General features: G+C 39.0%; 1 protein-coding gene across 1 annotated transcript; it reads right to left on the bottom strand.

Annotated features, from left to right (window-relative positions):
- Positions 1–432: 432 nt before the first annotated feature.
- Positions 433–19,049, bottom strand: fntb (farnesyltransferase, CAAX box, subunit beta). Its single transcript, XM_080047636.1, has 12 exons — positions 18,845–19,049; positions 17,621–17,685; positions 15,297–15,369; positions 14,489–14,580; positions 11,239–11,385; positions 10,065–10,148; positions 8,549–8,635; positions 8,252–8,381; positions 3,487–3,619; positions 2,710–2,821; positions 2,188–2,302; positions 433–896 (listed from the first exon to the last, which is right to left on the bottom strand). The coding sequence occupies exons 1-12, from the start codon at positions 18,941–18,943 to the stop codon at positions 741–743; spliced, it is 1,293 nt and encodes a 430-aa protein (XP_079903762.1). The 5' UTR covers positions 18,944–19,049; the 3' UTR covers positions 433–740.
- Positions 19,050–19,379: the final 330 nt, after the last annotated feature.

The following is a 19,379-nucleotide window of genomic DNA, read 5'->3' as shown; positions in this document are numbered from 1 at the left end:
GCTGAAAAGCCAGTAGCCAACCCAGTTTGTATGTGGTGATTATGTGTCTTATTTCAGTGATCAATTTTTGTATATTTCCATTAGACCGCATTGGGATTATGTGTCAAAGTTCCCCCAGCAATGGCTTATGCTGAGCCCCAAAAAGGAGACATTTGAATTATTTGGATGTTTCATAATTTATATAAGGATTGAGCAGATAAATTCCTGCAGGTTTAATTTAAATGGAGCGGTTCCTCAAACAGAGCAGCTGCTTTTAAACCAAGCTAGGGTTCAAACGATTAATCATGTAATTGACAGAAAAAGGAATAAACTACTTTGATCATCGCTCAATATTGATCCTTCTAAAAACCACAACCATTTCTTAAGTAAAGATTTGAGTGTAATGTGTCTGAAGTGTTCCCAGTCATTTGTAAAGCTTTTTATTCACTTAGATCATACTGAAACCTTCCAAAGTTTCACTTTTATTTCAGGGAATGAAAACCAATGGGAATTGCAAGCAAAAAAAAAACGTCAGCTTAATGCGAAGCTGCTCTTACACACATACACAGCTGTTGACTTTTACTCAAGTCAAACTCCTTCTAAACTCCAGCCCTCATTGTTTTCCTATTGAGGGTCGACCATCCGACTGGCTTCCTGGGCTCGTCTACAGCAGACCTGACCAGCTGTTTTTTGCTGGTCTGAGTCCAGTCCCCAGAATTGGCCCGGTTCTCACACACAATGGTTTCTCCATTGAGGTGTAACTAGGACAGAGGGTCAGCTGATCCAGAATCAGTGTTGTTTTCATCAGCGGAGGCTCCAGGCTGCCTGGTGTCTTCAGGGACAGACAGCCGGTGAAAGTGCTGCAGGGCCTGAGCCACTTTCTCTGGACAAATGTTATAGACGGGATGAGTTGGAGCCTGCAAGAGGAAAAATAAGACATTTGCATATTTCTTTTAAAGCCAATTTCCAACAGCTTTATCTGATTTGGGTGTAATTACAGTTTCAGTATTACTTATACTGTATGTTTTAATTATGGTACAGGGTAAATTGCCTCAACTATTTTAATTTAGGCAGACTTTTCTTTCTTTTTTCAGAATGAAACTGATCTGCTAAATAGGAATCAATGTGTTTAAACCCTTTTGCTGCTGTATGTTTATTGAAATGTATATCTTTTGTTAAAAAAAACCCTCCCTGACAGTGCATCAAGTAAAGAGTTATAATGCTGGTATACAGGTTGGCTACTGAATCATGTGATATCTAAAATGGGACCTGCATATGCAACACATTGGGGCTGAAGACTTACTGTAAATGACTGAGTGCCAGTAATACAGGAAGCAGGAGAATAAAACCAAAACCGCGTCAGAAGGCATCGACAAGTAAAACCACATGCCATCTCAGTTTGATTGCTTTACTTTTTTTCTCCGCCCAATGTCGGTGCAATTCATTTTATGTTTACATCAAAAAGTAACTTTATTAGGAAATAAACCCCTGGACCATCATACTGAAAATAAAAAAGGTATGCGATATATATATAAAATTGTGCAAAAATGAAGCGTTCTCTTCACTGTTATTCCAACTAAAAATGGGTAGTTAAATAAAAAGCCAGTCGCTATAATTTAAGGCATGTTAGAAAAATTAAAAAGGTGCATCAGAGGCTAAATGACTCTTTAAAAGGCAATCTGTTACTCTAGTTTAGAATACACCCCCACCCCCTCAGATGAACATAATTGCTGTGGAGTCTGTTGTTAAACCATTTAAATGTTAGAAATGTAACCCTGTGATTAGCTTGACTAATGCTGAAATGTCCTGGGCCACTCACAACAAATACATTTGGGACTAAAAAACACTCCGAGTCTACAATATTTCTGGTGGAAAATGACTGTACATAACTCGTGTGTTTTTAAAAAGAAGAAACTCTCCACTTTGGCTTTCAGACAGACAGACGTGTAGCTTCACATTGGGCCGACAAGATTTATACTCTGACGCTATCCAATTCTAAATAATAAGTTACGCGTAAGGTTGTATCAATGGCCAATAAAGAGGTTGTTAAGCTCATATGAAACAATTGGAAACCACTGAGCAAAAAAACAAACAAGAACCAAGTACGAAAAGCTTTGTAAAATACATAGAGAAGTTATTCTAATAAGTTCATTGTTTCAACCAAAACAAATCTATTGGATATATGAAACGCTCCATGTGCAGCCTCACCAGTCTGTTCTCCTCCTTGCCGAGGATCATCTCATGATGCAGGTCCATGTTTCCAAAGTGCTGTGCCACGGACAGGCCGCTCAAGCAGTAACACGTGTGGTAGAAATCTCTGGATCTGGACACACAACGAGAAATAACATATTAGTCGAACAAACAATTACTTTGGGTTTTGGGAATAGTTTTTTGCCCAAATGTTGAGATAATTTTTTTTTGTTTTTTTTACATTTGGTATGTGAATGAATTTATTTTCAGGACATTCAAAATACTAAACTAAAATACCAATAACAATATGTCACATAAATCCCCCAGAGCAATTTGTAAGCAAAAAAATAATAGATCTTTCCAATTGATGTTTGCAATGTCAAAAAAAAAAATCCTTATCCCAATGTTTTAGCAATTGTTATACTTTTGAAAGTTTTATTTAGGCCTTTTTTAGTAGGGCCTAATTCCTTTTCAACCATTTTAAGAGGGCTGTGTGTGTGTGTGTACAGTGTGTGTTTGTGCAGACAGTGTGGGACTGACTTGCCAGGCTTATCCAGCAGGCCGCCCGATGGGTTCTGACAGCACAGGAGGATGTATTCCTGTAAGGCCTGCTGCTCAAACATCCACCGCTGCCGACTCAGCTCTGACTCCCCTGCACAAACGCAAAACTTTAGATTTTTTTCTCACTTTCACACATAAATAATGGATTTCAAGAATGAATGGGTGAATGACAGTGAAACATAGCATATAGAAAATGGGGGATGGATGAAAATTGGATTATAAAAATGCAATTTATAGCACATTAGCATCCCTGCAACGTTATCAGCAGCTTATTTGCAATTCACTTTTTACTACATGCTGCCTTTTCTGTGCAGTGCTCACTACAAGGAGATTCTTGTTTACATTATGGTGATGATCAGCAGAGTCCTGCAGCAGAATAAAACATTTGAAAAGCCCAAGGATTTAATAGAGTTCCATGTGGATACAAATAAAAAGAGGCTAAACTGAAAACCATGAACATATATTTACCACTGACATTGATTCAGTGTTGCTGACTTGTATGGAGGAAACACAAGACAATGCAGGTGCAACACACTCTTGAATTCAACCCAAACAGCCTTCCACTAACATACCTAAAAGGAGGTTTTCTTGGTTTATAGTGAGAACAATTACATTTTGTCTTTAAAGCTCGAGACTCTAAAGGGGGATAGTATTGATGATCTGTTTGATAACGTGCCTTAATTAGGCAGCTTGTTTCATCATGACATACTCATTTTTATAATTTATTTAATAATCAAGAGTTATGATTAAAAGTACCTTCTTTGAACAACGCTCTGTGTAGTAGAGGCAGCAGTCCAGCCTGCCAGAAAGAGTAGCAGCCGTCCACCAGTTTATTACTGCGGCCCTGGAAGCCTCCTTCAAACCGCATCTGTCTGCTGACCACCCACCTCTGAGGAGGAGCACAGAACACAAACAAACGTGCATTTAAAACACTCAAGCAATTGTATGCAATAGATTAGAACATGTTTTAATTGTGTGTATACGTTGGAAAACTCTGTCACTTCAAAGGTCAGCGATTATGGACAACACTAGTTGTCAAAATCACTTTAAGTCTATATCAGAGAATATCTCCTCATGATCCGCTACCTGTAATTTGCATACTACAAAAAACATCTGGTGTTAATTAAGCTAGCAACATGCCCGTTTACAGAGCCTAGGCTGTGTATTAACACTAGATTTTTTTTAAATCGTGAGGAGATATTCACGATTTTTCCAAAAAGTTAATTTGACAACAAGCATTCTCCAAAAAAAGCTGACTCCACATTTAACCGTATTTACATCAGGGTCACACAGGACCAGAGGTGAGACATAGTAGTAGGGCTGTGTTGTCTTCAATCTATTTTAAAAAATGGGAGGGAATTTCAAATATAGTTGCCTTGGAAACCCACTCACATCCAGTCTCCTTGGCTTGGACTGACTAATAATGGAATATTGGGTTAAATAGCAGCTGGGGTATAGTCTGTCTGAGGAGGGAGGGAGTATAATGTTTTAGCTCTATTAGCGTTAGCTCAGGAGCTTCCACAACAGAGTACAAACACACTTTATAAATATGCATATTTTATATGTTTTTAGGGGTTTGCCCTGGCCTCGTAAAATATGCATCGAGCGAGTCCCTTTACAACATCGACTTTAGAAAAGGCATTTGCCAAGTATCGTGATCTTTGAGAGTAAATCTACATAATAAATTCTTCCTAAACGCGGCGCCTGAGTTTGGTGCAGTGTCTTTAGACAGACTGAGTGATCATTTGCAGGTGCACTGTGGGAGTATGCTGCTTCACTTTTTTCTAAACTTGAAAAGATAATATTTAATATTATCCTCTGCGATGCCATAGAGATGTCATAAAATGGCGGTTAGACATTTGCTTCATATGTTACTTCAAAACTGTCATTTTTTTAGGCTTTGGACACATAAAAAAAAAACTGTACAAATTCTTCTGGAGAAAGATTTTGAACACATCACTCCAGTCCACTCATACTGTTTTTTTTAAATGCATTCCTTTAGATTATGAAACCGGGGCCGTTTTAGGCAGTGTGACTTGTCCTACACAATTCGATAGAGGGAAACTTCATTTAAAAAATTGTATAAATAAAAAACCCATTTGCTGAATTTTAAAGAATCAAAATAGTTGTCAAAAGATTTTGAAATAGCTTGGTGTTTAGAAAAAATAAAAATAAAAGTCCTGTAGATGAATTTTTCAACTGAATCTAAAAAAAAACATTATGTGAGTGACACACAGTTGTATCTGTAGTGGATAAGTGACCCAGTTGTGCTGAGGTAACATTTAACAGCAGCTGAGTCATACTGCATACAGCTATTCTTTGACCTGGTGTCCACTTACAACCTTTGCAAACACTGTCCCTGTCCCCTGGCTGTCACCTCCAGATCCACTAACACTAAGCTTAAACCACTGACACAAATCCATATTATTGAAGGACGCCTTAAAGGCCGTTTAGTGGATTTTTTTTACTATTGACCTGTGGCACTGTTTACAGAAGGAGGGACATTTTACCAGGAGAACAGGTTCTCTGACCCAGTGACATGCAAATCTTACTTTTCCTATCCACACAGACTTTGAATATTATGCTGATCGACAGTGACGGACGGTAGAGGAGCGCTTTAACATCCTTAATGTTTTGAATTTCGTCCTGAACCTTGACTTTAAAAAGGAACGGTTCAACATTTTTCTTTTTTTTTTAGCTTTTTTTTTTTCACTCTCCGGATCAAGAAAAAGGGTGACAGAAACTGTTCCTGTAAATGAGTGTGCTTTTTTGATTAAGAAATGGGCAAATGTGGCTCATCTAGGTTAGCTTAGCTCAAACACTGGTAGTCAAGGGGAGTAGGTCAAAAGATAAACTTTACAACATCACTAAATGCTCCTGTGTACTTAAAATGTTGAACTATTCCTTTAACCATTGCTATAAGCAACCAGGGCACCAAACTGACTCTGAACCCGAGGTGTGTTTCTCCTTTCTATAAAAGATGTAAGAGAAAGAAAAAGCTGCAGGCTGGCCTATGGGGTGACACAACATCTCATCGTCTTTCATGGATAACCTTAAGCTTGGTGTCATAAAGCATCTGCCCTGTTGTCCAGTCCCTTTGTGAGCAGCCACTCTAAAGCTGCTGTTCTTCTGACCACACACACTTCACAAACAAGAGCAATCTCTCTTTCTATTCATTCACTTTTAAATGTTGTATTCATTCCCTTTTCTCATATGTATTGTGTATTTTAATCTTGCCCCTGTAAAGCACTTTGAATGGCCTTGTGTCTGAATTGTGCTATATAAATAAACTTGCCTTGCGGGAATAAATGGTGGCACAAACTGCTGTAACAAAACTGACAGAAAGAAACTTTGGTGGCCACATAAACAACTCAAATCCAATGAAAAAGATATCGCTTGTGTTGCTTTAAGAAAACTGATTTATGATGCTGCACCACAAAATATATAATAATATAAAATAAGCAAAGAAGAAAAGGTCTTTAATATTTCACACCAAATGGGTCTTCAGTAGACATTGATTCAATCTGGCTCTAGGTTATTACATTTTTTATTCCTATTTTTCTTATCACAGCTGCTCCAGTAAAAAAGATTGCGACTTAAATATGTAGTCAGCGATTCTGGAGAATGCTTATTGTCAAAATCACTTTTTTTTTTGCAAAATCAGTGAATATCTCCTCACCATCCCAACCTGTCTGTACTGTGAGTGCAGTGAAAAAAACTCTACTGTGCACAGCCTAAGCTCTGTAAACGGGCATGGTGCAAGCTATGGTGGGCCACCTTTGTTCACATACCAGTTTACAGAGCCTAGACTGTGTATTAACACTAGGGCCCGACTGATATATCGGCCGATTATAGCACATCTCCGAAAAATCGGCATCGGCAAAATGGCCGCCGTTTTTTTTTTTTTTTTTTTCAGCAATCATGTTGAGTGAGATGCATTGCTGCCCCGGAGGTAGCCTTATAGCATATTAACAGCAGCAGCAGGTGTGTTGTAATACATCAGATTAATTCACACTTGACAGTTCCCCCTGACACCAATAGCATAGTCATTGGTCATCTCTTGACTGTTAATAGTAGTTGATATTACTATAGTTATTATATAGAATTTATATAGTGCTTTATTGGAGATCATTCAAGACACTTTACATCAAACATATAGAAAATCATACTTATAGAAAAAGAAAACAAAATACAGACAAATTAAAGATAAGGTTTGGAGTGTCCGGTGTAATTATGCTTTCTGAAAGAGGTGAGTTTTGAGTTGACTTTTGAATGAGTTTATTTAGTCTGAGATGCTGATGTTTGAGGGAGGGAGTTCCAGAGGGTTGGGTGCAGTTACATAAAATGCTTAATGTCTGAGTTTAAAAATGGGTCATGTCACTTTAGACATATTTGTAACACCTAATTTTCTTTTAGATAATGCATATTTCAATAAATTTCACCTATTGACAGTAACAAGTATTTATATATATTTAAGGGTTCAAAAAAGTAAATTTTTTCAATATATATTTATGGGATTTAAAACAAAATAATAATCGGCAGATTTAATCGTTATCGTAATTTTTCTCAGAAAATAATCGGCATCGGCACCCAAAAATCCATATGGGTCGGGCCCTAATTAACTCTGGATTTCTTTTCAGCGCACACACTGTACAGACAGGTAGCGGATCATGAGAAGGTATGCACTGATTTTGACAACAAGTGATTTTGACAACAAGCGTTGTCCAGAAGCACTGACTCTTCCTTTAAACTGATAGCTTATTATTAGGGATGGGGCCGATCCGATCCAGTATCGGTATCGGGTCCGATATGGCTGAAATCTGCGTATCGGATATCGGACTGACAGCTCCGATATAAAAATAAATAAATAAATAATATATATATATATATATATATATTTTTTTTTTACTATGAAAGAGCGAACGAGCCATGTGAGCATGCGCCAACGTTCGGTGGAGGGAGAGAGGACACCACTTTCTAATTTGACATAGAGTACATATCAGTTTGTTAGCCAGTGAGCTAACCAAAGCTAATCCAAGTCAAGGAAGTGGAGACTGGAGAGACTTCTGCACTGTGACAAATTCTACTATGTAAAATACAGCCAGAGAGAGGAAGACTGTTCAGACAAACAGACCACCACATATTCTAGTGGGGCAGAAGTGATCATTGAGAAGGATTTTTTTGTATGCCTCTATAATTCTGCCTTTAAGATAAACCTATATGCATTTGTGTATATTTCTTGCTCTTTTAAATTAGAATTGCTTAAGCCTTCCTAGCCTTATACATAACATCACCACCAACAAAAAAATGTATAACAATTATGATATCGTATCGGACAGTATCGGTATCGGCCGATATCCAAAACCCAGATATCGGAATCGGATCAGAACTCAAAATAGTGGATCGGTGCATCCCTTCTTATTATTTACTAATTTGTCTTTATGACAAGAGCAAAAGGGCTCATTCTAAGCAGGAGGTGTGTTGTATGTCATTTTAATACTTAAAAATGGTAGTTTCTCACCAGCAATGCTTTAAGATCCAGCATGTGTTCATTGCCCAGGATGACGAGGGCAGCCGTGCCACAGAAAGTGTAGCCGCCGTGGGCCTCAAGACCAGGCACTCCACTCAGACCACCCTCCCAGTTCTGACAACTGGAGACAGAGAGGAACATATGTCAATAAAACACACAGTTAAATTCTCTCTGCTTTATGGAGAAACTAAAAGCGCTGGTAGTAATTCCATGATAGGCTGCTCTGTGTGTGTGTGTGTGTGTGTGTGTGTGTGTGTGTGTGGGGGAGGGGGGGGGAGGTGGTCGCACCTGAGGATCCAGTTGGTTGTGTCTTCAAACAGCGTTGGTGTGCGGATGTTTGTGAGTGATGCTACAGAGGCTGCACAATACGCACTCCTGTACAAAAGGAAACAACACACACACACAAACACACACACACACACACGTGGGTGAGCAGGAAGTCAGCTCTTCCTACACTTACACATAATCCCCCAAAACATTGTATTTTTAGAGCGCCGATACACCAAATATAAACACCCATTTGGTTTTTAGCATCACCCTGTCATACTGTTAAATCATCATGGCTTTTTATGTAATTTGCTTTCCTCTTCTGTACAGATTCAAACCTGGAACCTAATCAAGAAGTCAAAGACAGGACTGGTGCATGTTTTTTTTTTTACTAATCGACAAATCCCTTAAAGAGACAGTCTCTGTAGTTAAAGTCTGACAGAGTGTTTTCCCTATGTGATATGTTCTGTCATTGCAGTGAATGCGACCTGGCGAAGTTCATTCTTGTCAGCTGCAAAAACTTGGCAAACTCAACTAAGAGCATGCTCAGTGACGTCTACATATTAGGCCAACCTCCACAGATCAGGAATAAATGGCACTGGTCCATTTTATGAGATTTGTTAGTAGGAAAAAATGTATGACTAGATTTGGTCTCTTGAGGACATTTGTGAGTGTTGTTCGTCTTGTCCGTACCCCATCTGTAGCCCCCGAGCCGACTCCTTTTCTACTGAATTTGTACATTTTAATTGGTTACATAATTATTAAAAAAAAATTAAAATGTATTTCTTAGTTATCCCCCAAAAAGGAAAAACTTTTCATTTAATTACATAACTTGCAGGTCAGTGAATTCAGAAATGTATTTTAGTTACTGGTATCTGTAAAGCTTTCAACAGCAACAGATCTACAAATGACTTCTCATGCTGTTAAAAACAAAGTGCGTCTGACACATTTTCGGAGAGAACAAAAGGGATTAAATAAAACACAATAAAAAGCAGAACATTAATTGGTTGGAAAGCGATAACAGCCTCCTCCTCTGAGAGTGAGAAAGGAACTTTCACATCTGAGGTTCCTTTTTCAAACAGAAGACAATGCCTCAAAGCTGCTTATTAAAAATAATAACTCTGCTCCACAAAGCAGATTCAAAAGGAGAGAGGAAAAGCGCCACACACACAAACACACACACTCATATAAAAGAATGACGTTGGTATTTCTCCCTCTTTTCTATCAGCAGCAAAAAGGGCAAAAAAGAGCCTACAAATTCAAAGCAAAGGGAGATGAAATAGAAGACTTTTTCTTCCATGGTGAAAAGACTAAATATGCAACAAAAAAAAAATCTGACTGTCACACAACAAATAGACTACACAATAATGAACAACACTTTGGATACCAGTGGAGCTCCTCATTGTGACTGAGACATGTCTTTTGTTAAGCTATTGTACTGATGTATGGATTGGGCCTGCGTGGTGCGGATAAAGCAACACCGCTAGTGAAAGGAGGACAGGAAAACAGAGGGTGGATGGAGGAGGAGGGCTCTCACCTGACATCCACCTCTCCTCCGATGTGCATCACAAAGGAGCCATCTGGCTGCTTCACAGACCGCAGGAAATCTAACAGCTTCTCCCTGGAGAGGAACATAGGGGGGCAGATATGGATACACACAAATGTCATAATTAGTATAGAACATCTTTCGATATACAACTATAATGTCAATCTGTCTTAATGACCTACCTTGATAAATGAAGGTGAAATAAAATAGAATAAAAGCTGAAAAGGATTGGGTAATTATTATCCATCATAATGTAAATCCCAATAAACAAAAGCTTTCAATGGGTAAAATGAGCTTATTCTATATATCTTTTGTCTTTCAATTGATATATTAGGACTTGTTTTAGTGAATTTACAATCTGAGGGCCCTTCACTCAAACAGTATGAAAATAGTATAAGATATAGTGTTTTGTATATTTGCTGTCCATAGTGTAACTTGAGTTGAATCTCCCAAACAATTCCCCATAACAAACTGCTGATTTTGGCATGTAATGGGATTTTTTTGCCAGTCTTACAATTTCTAAAAAAATACTCTCTTGAAAAATGTATGTCCGACATCTGAGCTTAAAATGATGCTGAAACATTTTGCCCGCATCAGATACAGTATGTGTTAATATGGCTAAAAACAGAGGAAGTATCCAGCCAGCTATGTATGAAGAAGGCTGCACTAAGATAAAACAGCTTACTATCAGCCAATATTGTTCGAAGTCTGCTTTAATATAAACGGTTCGGTACTCTTGTGTTTCTCTCACCTCCGTGGTAAAAACATAGCCTGGTCCTACCAGACCATCTTACCTCATTTCATTTGAACAGAAGGTCTGGAATCGCTCAATTGACAAACGTTAACTCACTTGAAGGCGGGTGTCTGTTGAAGTTTAAAACTATTGGATCTGCCCAGTGCCACTCTGGATCTGCCAACAAATCGCATAATTGGTCGTGACGTCATGCGCCGGCTTCTGACTACACCTGAAACTGCCGCACGACCTCAACATCATTGTTCTCAGCCACTCCCTCTGTTCGCTGATTGGACCGGTAAAAGAGAAAACCCGCGAATATACCAGGGACCCAGACTGACTACTGAAGGGAAATGAAAATTTAGCGGAAGTAGGTAGGCGGGCGGAGCCAGGCTAGTAAAAACTTGGTGTAGTAAAGGACTATGACTGTACCTGTTTATAATGTTATAGGCCTCTTCTGTGCCTATGATACACAGGGCGTTGACAGCAGCGTAGGTGGGCGCCAGGTGAGCGTGTTGGCCCGGTCCCCCGGCGAAACCCCCCGTAGAGCTCTGACAGCGAGACAGGAACTGACACACACTGGAGACAGAAAAGATAAAAAAATATATATATTTAATTGTTTGCAAAAAGTGTGTAAAAATAAATGTGTAGGATGTTATAAAACATTATAGTCAGATTAATTTCTATCCTACAATAAAGTATATACATATATAAAAATACTGAATTACATATAACCTCCAATTTGTTGAATTGTACTCGCATTTATAGTCAAGAAGACACCATAATGAATAGTTTCTACAATATCAGTGTGTCATGAATGTCTGATTATGGCATCTGCACTGGTTATGTTGCCGTAAACCGATGGAGATTTATGCACTGAAAAAAGGAGGGTGTAAAAACATGGGGGTAATGCATTTTCATTTTCACTCTTATGGCATGAATTTGAAATTCTGCCTCACAAAATCATGGATATATTTCTTGGTACATGTATCCGTCTGAATGTCTTTCTAAGCTACATTTATCCAACAAATCAATTGGTGCAGTTTGGTTGTGGTCTCCATGACAATGCCCCTTTAAAAAAAAGCTTGTTTAATTTCATAGAATGCAGGACAGCGATCTCAAAAATGTATTTTAGACGCTGGTATCTGAAAAGCTTTTAACAGCAGCAGCCGAATCTAATTACAAAAATGAATTATCATGCTGTAAGTAATGAAGTGCACCTGACACGTTTCAGAAAATCTACTCAGTTTGAAAATACCTCTGACAATCTACCGTATGTAAGGGGATGGTGATTGCCATAAACAATACTTTTGTGATAAGTACCCAAAACAGGTTTTTGTTTTAGAATGTGTGTTTTTGATGCAACACATCTTGTCGTCAATGTAGTTTATATGACACAAAATAAAAGTTTTCATTCTTTCAATATAAACCTTCCCCATCTGCTAAGAATGAACAAGCCTATCGTTTAACAGACTGAATAGAAGATTAAATCCTTTTTGGTTTATTGTTTGAAAAAATACCCTAAAAATTTTCCTTTTTGATATTTTTTTCGAAAACCGATGTAATACTCCATCTTCTAATAAACCAGACTAGGGCTGCAACTAACGATTATTTTGATAATCGATTAATCTGTCGATTATTAATCGATTAGTGTTTGTCCGTAAAATGTCAGAAAATGGTGAAAAATGTTGATACATTTCCCAAAGCCCATGTTGACGTCCTCAAATGTATTGTTATGTCCAAAACACATAGATATTTCAGTTTACTGTCATAATAGGATTAAAGAAACCAGAAAATGTTCACATTTGAGAAGCTGAAATCAGAGAATTTGGAATTTTTTTTATTAAAAAATTACTCGAAACGATTGTTGCAGCTCTAAACCAGACATGGACAAACCATTTTTTTTCTTACACATTATAATACACATAAAGAACAGTTTCAATCCACTTCATCATCAGAGCTCTAATTCTGAATCCTGAGTCTTGCAGAGCACTGGGCATACTGGAGAGCCATCGCCCCCTGGCCTATTTCCCTGCAGCTGTCAGGGGCACTGAGTTCAGACCATCTCAACCACAGTTTCCTCTCTTTTCCAGGCTCCTCCGTTGCACCAAAAAACTGCTTCTCTCATAAACGTCCTCTTCGCCCTGCCATGCCATGCAGACTAATCACAAGAACTGCGAGCACTTAGCCATGAGCTAATTGAGTTGGATAGGGGGAAACCTGCATTTCACTTTGGCCCAGGGAGTCCAGTGCCAATACTGACCTGAGAACAGTGAGCGCTTCATAGGACAGGGGCAAACAATCTGTCGTAGGTTGCATTGTTATAAAATCCTTGAACAGGACCTGTGTGTATTAGTGTGTGAGTGTGTGTGTGTGTGTGTGTATGTGTCTTGTACAACTCCTTTTGTGAGAACCAATTTCAGTTTTAGATTTTAGAAGTGAGGACATTTTTTTAAAAGTGTGGACATTTTGGCTGGTTCTCACTTAGGGACAGACCTTTAAAGGGCTGTTTGAGGGCTAAGACTATGTTTTACGGTTCAGGTAAGAATTATATTTAGGTTTGGGTCAGTGTTGGGGTTAGGCATTTAGTTGATGGTTAGGGTAATGGAATGCATTATGTAAAGGATAGTCCTCGCAAAGATAGAAGGGCAAGGATGTGTGTCCGTGTGTGTGAGTGGTTGGCGTCACATTGGCGCTGGGCAGTGCCAGCCGGTGTGCTGGCAGTCATAATGAGAGCGTGGGCTGGCGGCCTGGCATGGCTACTCGCTACAGGCTTTTGCAGCGCTACTTTGGACTGGCAGTAATGTAATCAAATGGCAATAACACTGAAATAATTACACCTGCCTGGTCAGCTCGATACCGTCAATAGCACAGTTGTTAGTCACAATTATCAGTCATGACGATTTGAGGAAAAACATTCATTTAATTGGTTCTTATGACAACGCCATGACGATTGAATTATTATATATAATGGGTGTTGGATTACTTACGAAAATTAATATTAATTGTTGAAAAAAAAAGTCATTATGAAACAAGGGGCAAAAGAAGATTTGTCAACACAACTGACTACATCAATGCTGCAATAGGAACATTGAAATGAACCAGTATTCTAGACACCTCTGTATTTTGTATTTCTCATTATATGATCTTTTACTTCTTAGTAAAAGGTCCTCTCCATCTCTGATGAATTCTTCTGGTAAATTGGTTATAAAAGACTTAAGTTGCCTTTTTTGAGAGACAAAATTTACGTCAAAGTTAATATATTCATTGGATTGGTCTGTAGATGTTTAAGAAATACATGATGGCTTACGTCTTGTGTGGGAATAATTTTAAATACATATGGTATGGCAACATATACTATACATTGCTCCTTCAGTTAATTATCTCTATCAACATTGTTTGCCCTACTAGTCATTAGAAGAACTATGCAATCGTAATTAATAATGAAAAAATCTTTGGCATTTTCGCTGGAATTATTTGGCTCCATTGTTGTCCCTTGGTAATAGTGTAGTTGTAAAGTGTGTGTATGTGTGTGAGTGTGAGTGTGAGTGTACTGTGTGTGTGTGTGTGTGTGTGTGTGTGTGTGTGTGTGTGTGTGTGTGTGTGTGTGTGTGTGTGTGTGTGTGTGTGTGTGTGTGTGTCTGTGAGTGTGTGTGTGAGTGCGTGTTTGCGTGTGACTCACTCTGAGGCGACAGCAGAAGGAATGGGCTCCTCTAACAACTCCAAACTGTGAAGAATCCAGAAGCAAAGCCACGGTCTGCTAGCATCCAGACACTGAAGGCACAGGCACAGCACACACACACAATCACATCAGGGCATCAAATGACCAATTATAGCAATAAATGAGACCAGTCAGTGAGACGGATGAGAATAAACAGACAGAGAATGAGGCAGAGCAGCTGACATTAATATCACACATATTTTTTGGTTGGTAAATATGTGATGGTGCTTACTAGAAACATAGTATTGTAATTTATCCGTTAATCCGTAATCTCTATTAACAATTCATTGCAAAGTTGAACTAAACATATAAATAATTGAGTGTTACAGCACAAAAACAAACTTGTTGTAAATCTGTCTACACACACACACACACACACACACACACACACACACACACACACACACACACACACACACACACACACACACACACACACACACACACACACACACACACACACACACACACACACACACACACACACACACACACACAATGAAGAGAGGTGACCTTCCCCAGAGCAGACAAGTTTCTTTTGTTTTTTAGCCAGGTGAAAACAATGGTATGTCTATTTATAAGTCCATACACACATCCAGGGGCGGTGACTGTTGCTATCCTTCCGGTCTACACTGACTATTACCGTCACCCAGTAGTACTAATACAACCTCAGTGATCGTACTGTGTCTGTCATTAGCTCTCTCTTTTTTTTAAACATACACTTATACGGTCACAACAGATGTTTCATCGTGTGTTGCCTTCACTGTACCTCGTAAGCGTCTGACAAGTGACGTAGTCCCTTCTTGAGGTATTGGTAGTGCTGGTCCCGCAACAAGGTTGGTCTGAGGACGGAACAGAAAGACATGAGGAATCCATTACAAAGAGGAAGCAGTTTGAATTATGGAGAAAAGAAAAATGTTAATACAGTTATCTGAAAAAACAGATAAAAAAAACTGAATTCCCTTTGTAAGAAAAATATTCTGGACCTAAGCATTTGTTTGTTTGCCGATTTTAATATCCTCCTATCACCTCAAGTCATAATAGTTTTTTTCCCAACATAAGGCAGGGCTATTAGGATTTCTTTCATCTATTCACTTGTATCATTTCAGGTGTTTCAGCTGCTCTCTAGAGTACTAAATGTCTCCTTTGCGTTTCCTCAATTTTCCTTTTGCTTTCTTTTAGCAAAATACCAATATTCTGGTATTTTTCTTGTGGATATCTTCAAAAAAACTTCTAGATAACACAAGAAATGATATTACTATATCATTGTTGTGTGCATCATTCGTCTCGTTGTGTACATATATTATCATACATTTCCAGCTAGGGAAAAGCATGGTAAACTAGCATGGGCTATCAATGCTGTGGTACGCTGCAATATTCAGAGATATGTATTTGTCCCAATACAAATAAACATCTAATCGAAATAAAATAGCAGTACAGTACGTGTGTAGATGAGTCAGAGACAGTTGATACTCCGCCCACCCGCTCCTATTCACTGCCTGGCCTTTTCACACAGTGTTTGGCTTCGACGGTGTTAATTACATTCTACCTACACAGGGTTAGTCACAGATCACTGCATCGGCTTTCATGGCAGCAAGTCAGCAACAACAACAATCAGACGGAACAACACACCCAATTATAAGCAGCTTAAAGCCAGTCCGCCAACCGTAGATGCGCTCATAAGAAAAAGGATTGAACTGGGCTGGATAAAATGTAGAGGGGCAGTGCTGACTTCAGACCAGTGTGCAAGTAAAATGAATGAAGCTGAGCAGGAGAAATCTCTGAAAAAGGGATCAAAAACTTTGATATTTGAGGCTGAATTATTAACACCAGTTAACCATCTTGAATTATTGAAAGGTGGAGTTAACGATTCTGGAGAATGCTTGTTGTCAGTTTCAAAGTGTCGAAATCAGTGGATATCTCCTCACCATCCTCAACCTCCACTACCTGTTCATCCAGTGTTAAAATACACAGCCTAGGCTCTGTAAATGGCCACGTTGCTAGCTGGGGTGGGTCCACTGTGTTTACATACCATTTGTTTACATATTTAAAGAGCCGAGGCTGTGTATTTACACCAGATCTTTAAGCACACACACAGTACCGACAGGTAAGCGGATTGTGAGGAGATATTCAACGGTTTTGACAAAAAGGTGATTTTGTCAAACAGTGGATCACTATTTAACGCACAATCTCTACTGATACAAACAGCCATTCATTGTCTTATTAGTACCAAGCAAACACAAATCCCTATTGGCTGTGACATTCAAGTCCATGCAGTTGTCATAGTAATGAAATGAGTCACCCCGCATTAAGAGAGAAGCGATGACAGCTGATAGCAGGAGCAGAGTATGTGGGCTGATGAACACACACCGTTTAGATAACAGCCAGCCGTCTCCCTATTGCAAAACAGCAGGTGTTTGTAACGCAGCCAATGAGCAGTGTTCTCATAACGGCAGTAAATGTATTCAACATTAGGTCGTGAGATCATCTATGGCTCCTCTTGAACAATCTGTTACAGTGGGTTTAAGTGTGTAAAGGGAATGTATTTAATAATAAGTTTGTTTTGATTAGTGTAAAATAGCTTGAAAATAATTGTTTATCTTTATTTGCCTTCGAATGAGAGTTTTATAGCTACATAGGAGCGGGGGCCGCCACCATGTTGCACCGCTATGTTTCTACTATAGCCTTACATGTTTTTATATACGCAATCTAGAACTTTTACCACTTGATGACGCCAAAATAATGTTTTCTAAGATCGCTTTTTATGTACAGCATAAATGCTTTTATAACATACTGGGTTGTGGTCAGACCAATTTAGTGAGTTTCACATAATTATTGTCCCAATTATCTGACCAGACAGCGACATTTCTGAATTTTTTTTATTTATCATTTTATAATGCATTATCTGACTTGTCAAACATTCACTTATCAGACAGGGAACGTATCAATCATTGTATCTAAAGTAGAATAATCTGGAGGAGCTTTTAATGTCAGATGTTGGGTGAATGAATAGTAGTTTTCCAATGCGGCCTGTGCCTCCACCTGTTGCAATTGTTATTTGAAAAACTGTTTATGGAGACTGTGGATACTCACTGTGGTAGGCTGTGTATCTGTTTGTAAAGACCGACAACTTCCTTTATGCTGCGTTCCACTTTTTTCTAGAAAAAAAAGAAAGGGGGGATGGAAGAGGGCAGTAGAAAACATTCATTATGAAGGTCACACAGATAACACATCTTTCATCAGCTGATCATTTTCATTGGCCAGATGCAAAGCAGAGGTATAATTTGTATGAGCAACAGACTTAAAAACACAAACATCCCATATGCTGCATTGTGCTTTTGTGATTTTAGACCACAGTTATTTCCATCAACAGTCTAAGCTCTATGACTTGTTCGTGATACATATATATATACACACACAACAGAATATTTACAATTTAAAACACTATATAAAAGATGTATACAGTGTATGAACATGATGAGTGTGGAAGCATACCAACAATACATTTTTTTGCCACAAAACATACAAGCGATTGCAAAGGAATACATTGTAGGCCGACTGATGTGAGAAATCATAAATAATACTTTATGATAGGATGAATGATGAAACAGTTCACTATTTATAGAACTGTGAGCTGAACTGACTTCACCTCAACATGTTACTGTTCTCCGTCTGACAATGTATACAATGGAGACACTGTTTCTGTTGCCCCAGACTTATCTTTGGCAGTTTTTCTTATCAGCGTCAGCGGATTGATACAAATTAGCTGTTGAGCTAACCTCAGCACACTTACATGAGTGTTTTACAAGGGTTAATAAACGATGTGTTTTTTGTCATTTAAGTGGACTATTGCTGAAATTACTGCAGCAATTCAATTTCCCTTTAATGATAAAAAGAGTACACCTATCAATCTAGATAGTGTATATCACAAGCCAATACTTTATACAAATCTAACTGATCACACCTACTTCACTTGTGCTGAGCGGTACCGAGGTATCAGCTGTTTAGTTTCTGAGCTAACAGCTTAGCTAAAATATACTTAATCTCTTTAGGACACAATGCTAGCTACCTAATAGCTCAACTTTGCTAATTTGGGCTGGCTAAAGCACGCGAACCAGGTTGCGTTCTTTCTTCTACCGTGTGGGTCGAGAGCAGAGTCACAGGGAAAAGGTGTACGTATTAACTGTGTATGGCAGCTTAATATCTGTCACTTTCCAAGCCAGGTTGAAGAGCTGCCACTCGGTTAGCAGCAGCATTAGCATTTAGCCTCATTAGCTCATTACCCATCGGAGCTAATCTGTGCAGCCGACTGCTCACCTGCTCCACTGAAGTCACTGTTTCCACCCCGTCGTCCGCGAACATTTCCGCGGCGTGGCCCTCACCGAAGCACCGCAGAGGCGTCGACACACCGTCCATGATGAAGAGGATGATACAGACACAAAATGAAGTGATGCTGTGGTGGGTGCTGTTAGTTTGTTTTGTTTTGGTTTTGATGAGTTCTCCCTCTCTCCTCCTGCTTGCACTGGGCGGAAACTGCGCGCCAGCTCCTGCGCGCACACTCCCGCTACGGCGTCTCCAAGGGAACAAACACCTCTTTCATTCATTGTAGCGCGCGCACCATGGCGCGCGCACACACACACACACACACACACACACACACACACACACACACACACACACACACACACACACACAAAGACAAAGACAAACGACACAAAAAATTAAAACACAACCTCTTGTGAAAAGTGTTTAACGTTGAGTATTTGTAGAAAAGGTTTGACAAGTGACTAAAATGTGACACTGTCTGTGTCCCAGTTTTATTTTTATGTCTTATTTTCTGATTGGTGTCACT

The sequence above is a fragment of the Ammodytes marinus genome, assembly GCF_949987685.1.
Source record: "Ammodytes marinus genome assembly, chromosome: 19".
Classification (NCBI taxonomy): Eukaryota; Metazoa; Chordata; class Actinopteri; order Uranoscopiformes; family Ammodytidae; genus Ammodytes; species Ammodytes marinus.
This window is presented reverse-complemented; position numbering and strand designations above follow the sequence as displayed.